General features: G+C 49.8%; 1 protein-coding gene across 2 annotated transcripts in view; it reads right to left on the reverse strand.

Moving 5' to 3' along the window:
* Cabp1 (calcium binding protein 1) overlaps nt 1-14,732 on the reverse strand; it is a 27,266-nt gene that overhangs the window by 7,783 nt on the left and 4,751 nt on the right. Inside the window, exons 1-2 of one of the 2 annotated variants that reach the window (XM_026785248.1) lie at nt 5,163-5,641; nt 204-234 (exon numbers count right to left, since the gene is read on the reverse strand). In XM_026785248.1, the coding sequence (XP_026641049.1) occupies nt 204-234; nt 5,163-5,342 (211 nt within the window). In that variant the 5' untranslated portion in view covers nt 5,343-5,641. Of the gene's footprint in view, nt 1-203; nt 235-5,162; nt 5,642-14,732 lie in introns of those variants that run through there. The other variant, XM_026785245.1, reaches the window with a different exon arrangement.

Consider the following 14,732-nt stretch of genomic DNA (forward strand, 5'->3'; position numbering starts at 1 on the left):
CACTTGGGAGGCAGAGGCAGGCGGATCTATGTGAGTTTGAGGCCAGCCTGGTCTACAGAGTGAGTTCCAGGACAGCCAGGACTACACAGTGAAACCCTGTCTCCCTGTCTCATAAAAACAACAACAACAACAACAATGAAAACAAAACCCACCCCACCTTCCAGTGGAGAAGAGCAGCCCTTTCCCCTGAGGGCCTGATTTACCTTCGATCTCCTCTGGCCGTAATGATCTGTCCTGAAACAAGAGAACAGGTCACATTAGCAGCAGCAAGGGACCTAGAACTCAGAAGATGCCCATCCAATGGGGGCCATCCAAGTGGCAGCAGGCTCTAGGTGAGAAGTGATAGGAACTGAGCAGAGATCTTTCTGGATTTTGATGGGGAAAGAGAAGCAGTCCCCCAAGTCATGGAAGAGTGTTGATGGAGGAGTCCCAAACCCAACAGTCCCCACAGAAACGGGGCCACCAAAGCGCTGCACCCTTTCCAGACACAAGAATGAGCTGGGAACAAAGCTGGTCCAGAGGCAGAAACCTGTAAATAAAACAGGGCCAGGGCCAGTCACTACTCAAGAACACAGGAGAAGCCAGGCATCAGAAGTGAGCAGGACAGTGGGAGATAGGGGACCACACAGGTAGCCCCAGAAGGAGAACAGGAGATTTAGGTTAGATGAGGAAGAATTGGAGCTGTGTCCAGCATCCTGGATACTGTCCCCACCTTTCCCCAATGTGTCCACATGCCTATACCCTGCCCATTACAGGACACAGCATAGGACCCGGGATGGCCAGTGTCCAAAGCAAGCTTCTGCAGCCCCCAGCAGAGCCCGTATCTCCATAGGGAACCACAGAAACTTGGCATTAAAACTGGTACCAGAGAAATCTCCAAAAAGCAAATTTAGGGAGACATGGGGAAGGGTCCTGATGGGGACATCCATCACCCCAGGTCTGCCGGGGAAGGAGACAGACAGGTACAGAACAGATATGGGTACCCATGTTCCTGCTCTCTGCCTTCGAATGGAAGAGTACGAGGCAGGTCTGTGACCCTAAGGAGGCTCACAGCAGGAACAAGGACCCATATCATTAACACAGATGTATAGAGATGCCGTGCTGAACATGAGACAGCTCAGCTGTGTACCACGGCTGTTTCGGTCAGTGGGGCCAATGAGGGTGGAGACAGTGGTGCCCAGAGACAGTGGCTCCCAGATACAGGCACCCAGTCTGATGATCCTGTCCAGAGGGAACGGTTGTATTGTTGTTCAAAGTGTGTGTGAGTTTGGAATGAGCAGGCTATAGATTTCCCAGGTCCTCCCAGGGGGATTTCTAGCTGAGGGGAAAGAGTTTCTTGAAGGGAGTGTTGTCTAGAGCACAGTACTGCGAGGATTTCCCCTTAAAGGCTGGCAGAGCGTATGTGGCGCAAGGGTCACTCCTGCTCCCAGACCGAAATATATGTTCCTGGACATTCCTGGGTGGCCAAAAGGATGTAAGTCCGTGTATTATACCATCAGTAAGTGAAAATAAGCGAGTAGAGTCATCTCTTACTATCAGTGGGGGATTGATTTCCAGAAACCCCAGGCATGCCAAAATCCAAAGATGCTCAAGTCCTTTACATAAAATGGCATGCAATTTGCATATAATTTGCATACCTCCTCTGGCATACTTCAAATCATCTTGAGATGACTTATTCTATTTATATGATGCAAATGCTATGCAAATAGTTGCTATATTGTATTGTTTAAAAAATGAGGACAAAAAAATCTATGTGTTTTCAGTGCAGGTACAAGGTTTTATCTTTTACTTAAAAATTTTTGAAAAATTTATTTTTATTTGATGTATATGAGTGTTTTTCCCGCATGTGTGCATGTGTTCCACCTGCAGGCTGGTGCCCTAAGAGGCCAGAAGAGGACATCAGATCCCCCAAAATTGGAGTTGCAGTCAGTCGTGAGCCTCAGGTAATTTTGGGAACTGAATTTAGGACCTCTGCAAGAACACTAAGTGCTTGTAACTGCTGAACAATTTCTCCAGCCCTAGATAAAAGTTTTTTTTAACATTTGTGGTGTGTGTGCATGTGTGCATTTGTGTGCATGTGTGCGTGTGCATGTATGTGTGTGCACGCGTGCATGTATGTGTGTGCATGTGTGTGTGTGCGTGTGTGTGTGTGCGCTTGTGTGTGTGTGTCTGTGTGTGCGTGTGTGTAGGTCAGAAGAAAACTTACAGCAGTTGATTCTTGCCTTCAACCCTGTGAGTTCTGAGAACTGAACTCAGGTCTCCTGTCTTGGCAGCACCTTTACCTGCTAAGCCATCTCTCCAGCCTCAGACGCCAATTTTAAAAATATTATTTCTTGCCAGGCCAGCACTTGGGAGACAGAGGCAGGTGGATCTCTGAGTTCGAGGCCAGCCTGGTCTACAGAGTAAAGACAAGGAAAGCCCAGGAAAGACAGGGCTACACAGAGAGACCCTGTCTCGAAGATAAATAAATCAAATCATTTCTTTTTTTTAAGTTTTTTTTGTTTTTTTAATATTTATTTGTTTGTTTATTATGTATACAGTATTCTTCCTGTGGGCCTCATTACAGATGGTTGTGAGCCACCATGTGGTTGCTGGGAATTGAACTCGGGACCTTTGGGAGAGCAGGCAATGCTCTTAACCGCTGAGCCATCTCTCCAGCCCATCAAATCATTTCTTAATCTACTGTTTTTTAACCCCCAAATGCGGGAGCCCCAGGAAATGGGGAACTGACTGCATGCATGTGTACACAAGTGTGCAAAGTAGACTTAGTGGGACAAGCTGCTTCACTCGAGTTCACTCCCATCCCAAACCCTAAGCAGCTTGCTGCTGTTCCAGGGCCGAGTTCTGCAAGTCTAGGGGATTCACTCCCATCCCAAACCCTAAGCAGCTTGCTGCTGTTCCAGGGCCGAGTTCTGCAGGTCTAGGGGATTCACTCCCATCCCAAACCCTAAGCAGCTTGCTGCTGTTCCAGGGCCTAGTTCTGCAGGTCTGGGGGAGGACTCTTCCACTCTGCCCCACTGTGCTCCAAACTTCCTAGGGGAGGCAAAGCAAGGCACTTCCTCTCAGTGAACCCGCAACAGCAGCCCTGGTGGCTGTTCCCAGGCTCACCCAATGGCCCCAAGCCCATGCAGGGCAGTGGAGGAGCATGTGTGTGTAGGGTTACACACTGAAATATGCACTAATCCTGCAGGGGCAGGCAGGAAGCATACATAGTTCCTTCCCAGGTTATGCAGTTAGAGAGAAGCCCCAGAACCTAAAGTCAGACCGGCTCAGGTGCAAAGCTTGTAGCTGCTACCGCCTAGCTGAGGGCCACTCCCATTCTCTAAGCCCCCCCAGCTGTAACATGGCTCTGTAACAGTACTTACTTCACAGGCCTTTATGTGCGTTCCTCAAGGCAAGTATTCAGCACGTGAAATTTAACCAATGCAATCTACAAATGTTTGTATCCATGACATTCTCATTACCCGCTTCCCTGTGGCAACTCAGACCTGTAGGAGGCTATTCAGTACAGCAACCACTGACCACACATGGCTACTTACATTTGAGTTGGAGGGCTGAGGAAGAGTTCAGGATAGAACATATGCTTAGCATATACAAGACCCTGAGCTCAATCCTCAGCAAAAACGGCTTTTAATGAAAATAAAATAAAAATGAATAATTCTGTTCATTAGCTACATCCCTAGAGGTCACTAGCCACACGTGATCAGGGCTACTACAATGAATACCAAGGGGTAGGATAACAGGAGAGCATCTGAGTACACAGAATTGCTGGTAAGAGCACAGAATCTGCAGAGCCGGGCTATCCGTGTTTGAATCCTACCCCTGACACTGCTAGTGTGACCTCAAGTATGCTACTGCATCCGACTCAGTTTCCCCACATGTGAAATGGGGATGATAGAAGTACCTGCCTCTGGGAACTGAGGCTTTTAGGAGACAAATTGCCAAGACATTTAGCAGAGTCTTGCTTTCCTCAGCATTCCGTGGGCACTCTGTAAGGATTGTATATGCTGATTTGTTTATCTGTGTGTGTGAGGTACGTGTGCAGGTGTGTATGCAAGGGTGTGTGTGTGTAGGCATGTGTGCAGGTATGTGTGTGTGCAGGGGTGTCTGTGCAGGTGTGTGTGCTGGCAGTATTGTAGCAGTGTTGTGTGCAGGGATATATGTATAGGTGTGTGTGTGTGTGCAGGTGTGTATGTATAAGTGTATATGTGCAGAGGTGTGTAGAGGGGTGTGTGCAGGGATATATGTATAGGTGTGTGTGTGTGTGTGTGTGTGTGTGCAGGGGTATGTGTGCTTTGCATATGTAGGAGTGTGCATATGGCAAAACAGGGGTCAACCTTGAATGTTGTTTTTTACGTTCCTTCCACCTTTTTTTATGGGTTGTGTGCACACACACACACACACAAGTGCAGATACCCTTGGAGGCCAGAGGGCATCTGCTCTCTGTGGAGCTGGGTTAGAGTTACTTGTGACCTGCATGAGTACTGGGAACTGAACTCAGGTCTCCTGAAGGAGCAGTACCACTTAGCCATCTCGCCAGCCCATCTCCAGCCCAATCCACCTTATGTTTTGAGACAAGGTCCCTTATTGAGGCCTGAGGTTCACTGGTTTTAGGCTGGCGAGTGAGCCCAGGGCTCTTCCTGTCTCTGATCCCCCCAGCACCCATTGCAAGACCCACCCATCACCATGCTCAGCTTTAGTGAGCGATGGGGACTAAGCTCAGGTCTTTTACCAAATACCATCTCCCCAGTCTCTGCTTTTATTATTTTGTTTAAAAATCTTTTATTAGCATTATTTTATTTCGTCTGAGTGGTTTGCATGCATGAGTATATGTGTATGGTGTACATGGCTGATGCCCACGGAGGTCAAAAGAGAGTAACAGATCCCCTGGGACTAGAGACGCCACCTAGTGTGTGCTGGGAACCACACCTGGCTCCTTTGGAAGAACAGCCAGTGCTCGTAACCATTAAGCCATCCTTCCAGCCCCCGCTTTAATTCTTTCTTGCTGGTTGATACAGACTCACTTTGGAGTCAAGAATCAGATTCTTAAGTTGGGGGCTTGAAGATAGGGGCTGCTGCGTACAGAACCCCCTTTCTTCCCAGCATCTCCTCATGCCCTGTGAAGCCAAGTTCAGCCAGCTGCAGCTGGCCAACTTACGTACAGGCTGTCTGTTCTCAGCAAAACCCTTTCGAAGAAAAATGCAGGCAGGACCCAGCAGGTTGTGCATGACGGCGCAGTTCTGGGCCAGCATCAAGAGTGGTCCCGGGAGCTCGCCGCCGGCTGCCAGTCCCTCCTCACTTGTCTGGACCACCTTGTAGCTGGTCTTCTCCTCCTGGCGCATCTTCAACCAACACCAAGCAAATAAAAAGAGAGGTGAGGCGTCACCTCCCCGTTCATCTGGGCCCTCCCAGCCCTGGGCCTGGCTGTTGATCCTAGGAGATCCTTGAGAGTCATGTGGTGAAGTTCTGAGAGCTTTAGCCTGTACAAGGGCGGTTTATAATTGGTCCAACAGATGGAGGCTCCAGTCCTGGCTGAAATAGTTATCCTTGGAGAGTTAGATGTGATGCTTGAAGTAAGGTGCCCTCATGCATGGGCATGCACACACACACACACACACACACACACACACACACACACACACAGGAAAACATGCACTTGTGTGCATGCGGTTCACAGAGTGAAGCAGAGGGAGGCTTCTACCCTAACCCAGAGTGTCACACAGAACCGTGTCCTTCCCACAAGTGTTCCTAGTGTCTCAGCTCAACCCTCAGACCTACATCCTGTCTCCCAGATTTCTGATGAACTCAGACTCTGCCCAGCTGGACTCCCCCCGCCCCCCCATCGCCACTGGAAGGCCCAGAGGATGAGCAGAGCTAGTCACACAGAGAGCAAACAGGCTCAGCAAGTCTGTTGAATAGAGGTCGCAAACATAGATGCCATTGTTGACAAAAGAGGCAGGTAGGCTGCGAATGGTGGGGATGGGAGCAATGGGTGCTGTGTACCCACCCTAAAAGGACGGCTCTACTTCCTGCATTCCAGCCCACAGGTGCCAAATCTGGTTCAAAGCACCAGTGGTCCGACAAGATCCACCTGTACCCAGATTCCACCTGCTGTGACGGCATGACTGGGCAGGCTTCCAGCAACTTCCCTTGCCTACCCTCCCTCTTTCCCTGGCCCCATGCCCAGGCTGGCTTGGCCTGCTTGACCTCTAGAGGCTGTGGCTGGGGCCTCGCCAGCTGACCGAATATAGCTGCGCTCTCAGGCCCCGGCAAGCCCTTCGTCCTCCCTGCAGATTCCCACAGTTATAAAAAGTCAGCACTGCTCCACGGACCCTCCCCTTAGGATAACAGCAGCATCCAGACATAACATATGGCTGGACCCAGGCTCCCAGCATGCCCAGTGCCTCTCAAGAATCCAGGCCCCAGCACTGTGCCCTACAGGGGACAGCCTCTCTTCAGTGTGGGAGTCAGTAGCAGAACATCTCCAAGGACAGGCAGGGTAGCTGGACTCCCAAGAGAACTGTCTGCCTGAGACACACAGAGCTGCATTCTCTCTGTCCCAACCAGCCCTCTTCTAACTAGCTGCCTCTAGCTGAGCAAAAGTTGCATGGACTCGGGCAGCCTGGCCTGGAGGACCTTCCCTTGCCCTGTCCTCTCAAACTTCTCCCTTAAGCCCTCCTCCAGAGGGACTGTTGATGGAGACTCAATCCCACCCCACACCCCAAACGCCCTAAGCCCCTTCCAGACCTAGAGAAGCAAGAGCGCTATGTCAGGTCCTCAAAGGAGATGCAGCATCTCAGACCAAGGCGGGGTAGTTGTAGGGAATATCTGAACACAAAGGATGTCAGGCAGACCAAGGCCCACTCTAGCTGGAATCTCTCTCCATCCGCTCACACCCTGGAACCTATGCAGGAACCAGTAAAGAATAGAGTCTTTCCCTCTAAGAAGGGGTCCAAGAGAAGCCCGGGACTAGATGAGGGCGGGTGTGGGCTAACTCCAGGAAGCAATCATATTGGAGGTGTTTGTGGAGAAGCAGACTTTCTGTCTCAGGCTGTATCTCACACATGTTGGCTCAGGAGAAGCACAGTCCAAGAAGGAGGCGGTGGCAGGTGGTACAGAACCCTAATGTGTTGGCTCCGGACACCATCTTGGGAAAAGCTCTGGTCTGTCACCTGCTTGCTATGTGACCTTGCGCAGCTCACGTCATCTCCCTGTGCCCCAGCATCCTCCACACCCTAGGGGCAATCATCTCTATCCACAAGGTCTCGTGATCAATGAATGAGCTTCTGTCTACAAAGTGCTTTGTACAGTGTTTAGAACGCAGTAAAAGCCAAATAACCGAAGTTGCCGTAGTTACAGCAATGATGATGGTGACAATAGCGATGTTGGTAGAGCAAGTTAAGAGATGTTGGGTGCCAGAAGGCAGTGGGGAACATCTGTCAATCAGCAAAGGCATTAGTGGATGGAGAAGAATTTGCTCCCAAAAAGAAGGAACCAGTGGTGGCGGGGAATTTCCACTGCGTCTCTTGATTATAACTCGGCCTGGCACCAGGTTGCCCCAGGAGGCAGCCATTCTTCCCTAGCTGGTGATGATGGCACCTGACAGGCTGGTCCTGCCCAGTTCAGGGCCTGAAACAGGCTACCTATCACCGTGTCCAGCTCCCCAGCTTCCACTGAAGAAGCTGAGCCAGGGGCCTGGAACCAGGAGAGGACAGCTCATCAGAGAACATCATGACCTCTGGCTCTGGAGCAACAAAAGCTGGCTGAGGTCACACAGGTCAAAACTCCCCCCTGCTCACGGCCAAGGAGAGCTTGAGGCGTGTGTGCAGAATGAGATGGGAGGGGACATTGTGCTGCACCGAGTAGGGAGTCGGACTTGATGATCACAGAGATCATATTTGAGAATTTATTAATAACATTTCTGGCAGTGGGAGAACGAAAAAGCACACATAAAATACTAGCTCTGACTTTTTACACGGTACAGGCTCTAAATCCCAGCTCTGCTTGCTGGCGACTGAGTGACCTTGGAAACCCTTATCTCTGAATCCAGCTCGCTTTCCTGCAAACTAGCCCAGAGGACTATTTGGTGGAAAAGAGCAAGTGAGATGGCAGATGTCTGATATGTTGCAAATAAACCAGAAAAAGAAATAATTGCTAAGACTTAAGATCACGTGTCCAGTGGATCCAGAACCTTTCCAGGTGCACCGTGACTCGGTGGTAGAGGCTCAGGCCTTACATACACAAGGCTCTGAGGAATAAATGCTCTGCCTGGGTGGTAGCTCATGCTTATACTATATTTCCAACATATGGCAGGAAGATCTTGAGTTCCAGGCCAGTCTGGGCTACAGAACAAGTTCTGGGCCAGCCTGGGCTACCACAGAGGCCTCACCTCAAAAACAAAACAAACAGCAAAAACAGAACCAAAATCCTGAAGGCAGTGGCGACCATCCCCATGGTCTCCACTTCTCTGCCCCACTGTTTATCTCTGGTGGAGATGAAATCCTAACGTGTCTAGTACTACCCACTAGCATGTGCACAGCACACAGTCATTCTGAGAGTGACATATCAGGAACTGGCAGTGGTGATGCATGTCATAAAATCTTTGAGTTTGAGGCCAGCCTGGTTTTTCTAACGAGTTCCAGGCCAGTTACAGATACACAGTTAGCTCTTGTCTAAAAAGAAAAAAAGGAAAAGAAAGTGAAAAAGAAAAGAGTTAAGCATTAGGAGCCAGCTGTACCAGCTCACACCTATAATCCCAATACACGAGATGCAGAGGCGTAGGCTCCGGTGTAAGCTCTTGTTTCTAAAAAGCAGAGTAAAACGAAACAAAACAAAAAACCCCACCTTAGGCCTGGGGCATGTGTGAAGCTTTGGGTTTGATCCCCATTAATATACACACACTGGAAGACGTCGGTAGACTTTAGCAGTCCCAAGTGATTGGTAGGGAAAGGAACTAAGCCACAGAAAGTTAATTTGTCCAAGATCACATGAGCAGAAAGAGGACACCATTACAGATGGTTGTGAGCCACCATGTGGTTGCTGGGAATTGAACTCAGGACCTTTGGAAGAGCAGGCAATGTTCTTAACCTCTGAGCCATCTCTCCAGCCTAATAAATAAATAAATATTAAAAAAAAAAGAGGAGACCTGTCTGGCAGGAGGCAGAGGAAAGAGCTCGTTCCTAAATCTACCTCCTCAAGCTTATGATCCTTTGTGTTGGTGTTCGCCTGGCAGCCTCTCTAATTCAGATCAGCTTCTGTCTCCCCAAATCACCCCCCTAAGAGGCAGAAGACTCCCCTTAAGAGAATGACAGACCCTGAGGCTGGGGACACACAACAGAACAGCAGCGCTCCGAGCAATCCAAGGAGCAGGGAAGATTAAATGGAATTTGATGTGAACAGCTTAGCCAAAGGAGACGACAGGCTAAAAAGCCCCAAGCGTCCTAAATCGAGAGGTCAGAAACCTAATGGAGAAGATGGGGTGGGACCCGCGTGAAGGCTCCATCCACCAATCCAAAACCTTACCTAAGTCACCTGACCCTCCGATCCCTGGCCCCGTCAATTGGCAATCATTTCTTATTTGGAAAATGAAAACACGGGAGGCAAATATCTCTATCAGTGCCATCTTCTTTAACACGGGTCTATGGCCTGACTACGAAAGATTAGCAATATAGGTGAGCTCCAACTGGAAGACACGCTGCAGATATGACCCAGACCTTCCTAAAGACACCCTACGGGAGAACACTCTCTTTCCCAAAGGAATTCTGGCAAAAGAATCTTGTCACACCTTAGAATGCAATAAATCCACCCAGGAAAGTGACACTCACATAGGCTCCTGACCCACATATTTCTTGGGCACCGTGTTTCTCAAAAGAAGTCACCCTGGCTCTAAGACCTGGTCCTTTGACACTCTCACACCTGACTAAAGAATTATTGCTAGTAGAAGCAAAAGGAGAAATTTGTTTGGTTCACAGGGTTTCTTCAAACCCCAATTTTGAAGGCTTAGAGAGTACCAGCAAGAAACACAGACCCCCTACGAGCCCTCGGGCCTGCTCCTGAAGGGTATCTGATTCTGTAAGACTCGGGATGGCTATGCACTAACAGCCTAAGAATCCTCACCTTCCATGCTACACCCCAGAAGTCCCAAAGTCACAGGATTTTTTTCTTAGCTCTTGTGTGAATCCCAAATATGGCCTTCTCCGACTCTGTTACCCCTCCACCCCTACCCTTCAGTCTTAACTTTATTTAGTTCAGAGACTGCCTAGGAAATAAGAATCTGCTAAGAAGAGTACCTTGAAGTTGGAACAGGGACACAGTATTGGGCAGACACCCTTGGAAGAGTAGCGAGCATCATCAGGTACCCACCCACTCCATGCCCCCTGGTGCAGGCAGCAGGATGCCCCCAACCTTAGGGACTTGGGGCTTCCAAACATACCTTTCTAGAGAGGTTTCTTAATGGCGACTTGACGCAGTTGCCCATCCTACACTGATGCAGCCCCACTGGCGATCTCTGGGTCCATGAAGAAGGCGCCTGGGGGGGCCAAGAGACCTCAGTCTGGGTCACTGCCAACCCTAGCGTCTCTGCCTGTGCCGCTCTTCCTCCAGGACAGAGCTGAGCCTGTGCGCGCGTGCTCGTCTGCCTGCTCCTGCTGTTTTTTTTTTTTTTTCCGGGTGGTTTGTATGTGTATTTGTATATCTAGGTTTAACTTTCTTAAGGAGACAAAGGCAGAAGGGAAGGGTGCATGACGGCAGAGGGCACTGGCGCTGGGAAGCCTTTCGGATCGCCAACATCAGATTAGAGCATTAGAGTCTCTTCTCGGCTTCTCCCCTTCCCTCAGCCCCTCCTTTCCATGTCGCCAAATATGCAGGGAGATTGCCTTGGGGAGGGGGACCCAAGGTAGCAGCTGCAGCTGGGAATTAGGCCAGCCGAGCCAGAAGGGAAAGCTGGCTAGTTTGGGCCCCCAAAACCAGGGTGCCTTGCAGCTTGCAAACACGTACACCACACACACCACACACATGCATGCACACACAGGACCCCAGGGAGATGGATGTCTCTTCTGCAGAGCAGTGAGCCGGACAAGCATGCTTCAGCAGTCACTGGCAGTTCCAGCTAGATGGGCATCTGGGTGGTTCTCAGTCGAGGGCCTGGGAGGTCTTCTGACGTCTCTATTACGCTCTGTTTTTCACACTTGCCTCGTCGTTGACATGCGATGAGGCTCGGGGCTGGCGGTGCAGCTGAACCCACAGCTGTAGTTAGCTATTTCCTTCTGCTCTCTTTGCTCTGTGAAGGCTCCATGACCCTTGGGGAGCCAAGATATGGGGAGGAGGAGCAGGATGGAGGAGGTCCTGGAACAGAGGACGTGACCAAGGTCTCTGGTCGCCCTCATTCTGTGCCTAATACTGATTGAGGCTCTTTCGTTGGCGTGCAGAACAGGGAGGCTGTCTTTTTAAAATGGTCCTCGAAGTCTAACAGCTGGAACTTTACAAATGACTGGATATTCCTTATCCTTCCAAATTCTTGCTTTGGCAAGAAAATTCTTTCCAAGCCTCGAATGTCCTTGTTTGAGAGCTGCTTTTGTAGCCGGTACCCAGAGATTCCTGTTTCCTTGTATCCAGCTTTTCCCCAGCAGGGGGCGCCAGAGACGGACCAGGACGTTGACCCACGCCCAGGCCCCTGATGCAATCACATACTTCAGCCCAGACTGCTTCCTTTCCGGGGGACTTTCGTCCTGTTTGGGTGTCTGGTTAGAAATCTCATTAGGAAGATGGCTGGGTACATTGCCCAGTGGGTGGCACAGACTCTGTCCTAGGAGGCTATAAAGTAGATCGCTGGCTGGTTCACCATGGCTGTGGTGCAGTTGCTGACCAGAGAATGGTTTAGCCAAGGCAATTTCTTGATGCCTTGTTTGGGTCATACTCTTAGGAGGAGGGGAAAAGGGGGAGAGGCCACTCCCCGAGGACAAAAGGAGGAGCCTGCGTGGGACCAGCTAAGGGGCAGGAAAGAGGGTAAAGAAGGCAAGGAGCTGGGAAGGGAAAAACAGACAGCTAACAGATGCAAAACAGCATGAAGGAGGAACTATTCTGACCCAGGGGTCAGGTTCAATGTCTCCCATGAGCAAGAAAGGATCTGGGGTCTGAGGTTGAGACTCTGCCTGTGATCGCCTTTCACTCCTGAGCTTCGGTTTCCTCCGTTAGAAAATGGGACTTTCCCTGTCTGGCTAATAAAGTGCATACAGGAAAGCCTGTGGTACATAATAGGCACCGATAAGTAATTATTCAAGTGGAAGAAGGAAGTATCGTTTGCCCAGCGTTTATGTGCCGGGCGCTGGGCTTGGCTCTGGGAACAATGAGGAGGAAAGGAGTTTACATCATCTCTGGTGGGCAGCAGCAAGTGAGGAGCACAGTTATTTACCAATTTTAAGATAAAGGCTAAGAAAGAGACCCACAAACTCTGATAACAACAGGGGAGAGCTGTAACTTGGTCTGTGGAGATCGGGAGAGGCTTGTAGAGAGAATCTAAAAAGGAGACATGGGCTATACTGGGTAATAGGGTTTCCTGTAAAACCTAGGAAACAGATTGTCTGCTCTGTAGCTCTGACTAGCCTCGAACTTGTGGAGGACACTCCTGCCTCTGCCTCTCAGGTGCTGGGTTTGTGGTGTTTATGTTGTTGGATTTTGTTGTTGTTGTTTATTGTTGTTTGGGAGTGGATTCACAGAGGGTTTCTCTGTGAAACTGTCCTGGCTGTCCTGGAACTCACTCTGTAGAGCAGGCTGGCCTCCAACTCACAGAGATCCGCCTGCTTCTGCCTCCTGGGTGCTGGGATTAAAGACGTGCGCCACCACCGCTCAACTTGTCTGTTCATTTTTAAAATTACGTCTATTGACCCGTGTGAGGAGAGGCAGTGTGTGGGAGCCAGAGGACAGCTTTTTGGAGTCAACTTTCTCTTTCTACCATGAGGATCCTGAGTTTTGAACTCAGGCTGCTGCACTTGCTGGCACCTTTACCTGCTGAGACCCACCTTGGCCTGATCTCTCTAGGTAATTGGTTATGATCTTGAAGCCTGGATCCTCCTACTGTGCCCTCTCTCTGTGTGGTGTTAAGTCACACACCATCACACTCAGCTATAGTCTTTCTGAAATGACAAACCTGCTAACTTAGCAGCGGGGCTTATGTTGGGCCTCAGGTCTAACTAAACAGAAAAGCATAGACTAAGACAGGTCCTCAGTCCTGACTGTTGGAACCTGCTCTGAAAATCCTGTGGGTGTAGGTGGCTCTCTGAGCGCGGAAAGCTGTCTACTCTGCTCCCTAGGGAACTCTAATCAATAGTCGGCATTAGGACCCACTGAGAGGGGCTGGAGGGATGGCTGCGACGTTAAGTGTGCTTGCTGTTCTTGCTTTGGTTCCCAGCACCCACAATCCTCTGTAACTCCAGGTTCAGGGAATCCAGTGTTCCTCTCTTGAGCTCTGAAGGCACTGGGCACACATGGGGTACACATACTTACACACAGGAAAAACATCCATACACATAAAATAAAAATAAATAAATCTTGCCAGGCAGTGGTGGTAGTGGCACACACCTTTAATCCCAGCACTAGGGAGGCAGAGGCAGGTGGATCTCTGTGAGTTCGAGGCCAGCCTGGTCTACAAGAGCTAGTTCCAGGCCAGGCTCCAAAGCTACAGAGAAACCCTGTCTCGAAAACCAAAAAAAATAAATGAATAATATTTTTTAAAAAAGGAAAGGAAAAAGATAAAAGACCACCGAGGAAGGGGGTCAGAGCTTGGAATGCAGAGGCAGGATGTCCTTCTGCGGACCAGATTCTCACAGAACTTTTGCAGTCTCGGTCTCTTAGATACTCAGAGTGCCTCTCTCAGGGTTTTGCGGGTGGTAAATGAAGCAATACTCACACAAGGCCCCGACCACTGTCTTGGTACCTAAAAGCTGTCCCCTTCCTCTGCCTAGCATCTGTCTTAAAGGGCTAGGCAGGGCAGCCCACTCATTATCTTCCTAACCCGGGTGATTTCTGCCCCCCGCAGGCCAGTCCCAGCCATAACAGCTGACAGGTGCTTGTCGACCTTGGGCAATGCCTCTGTCCTTGGAAACAGGAGACTGAAGGCAGCAAAACCAATCAAATATTTAACCAAAGCCCATTCTGGGGGTGCTCAGTGGGTCAAAGTGCTTACTGCTGAGCCTCACAACCCAAACTGGATTCCTGGGACCCATGTGGTGGAAGGAGAGGATCATCTGGAAGATGTCTTCTGGTCTATACACATACATGTGTGCACACATGCACACACACAGTACACACATATACATACATACACAGTACATACACACAAATGTCTGCACACAACATGCACACACATGCACACACACACGTATGCACACGTGCACAATAGCACACATACACATTTTATTTAAATCACTTTTGGTTTTTGTTTAGTCAGGGTTTCAGTATGTAGCTCTGGCTGACTTGGAACTCACTATGTAGACCAGGCTGGCCTCGAACTCACGGAGATCCACCTGCCTCTGCCTTCCAAGTGCAGAGATTAAAGGTGTGAACCATCACACCCGGCATACACGCATTTGAGGTAATTAAATGTCCATTCTGCTTTGCAGTAAGAGTAGGGCTGAGACTAGTTTGAGATTTAAGGTCAGTGAGGAGCCTGGGGACCAAATCTGGGGTTTTAGAACCTCCTTAAACTGAACTGGGCTGGACAGGAGGCAGGAGGCACC

The sequence above is a fragment of the Microtus ochrogaster genome, chromosome 2 (assembly GCF_000317375.1).
Source record: "Microtus ochrogaster isolate Prairie Vole_2 chromosome 2, MicOch1.0, whole genome shotgun sequence".
Taxonomy (NCBI): domain Eukaryota; kingdom Metazoa; phylum Chordata; class Mammalia; order Rodentia; family Cricetidae; genus Microtus; species Microtus ochrogaster.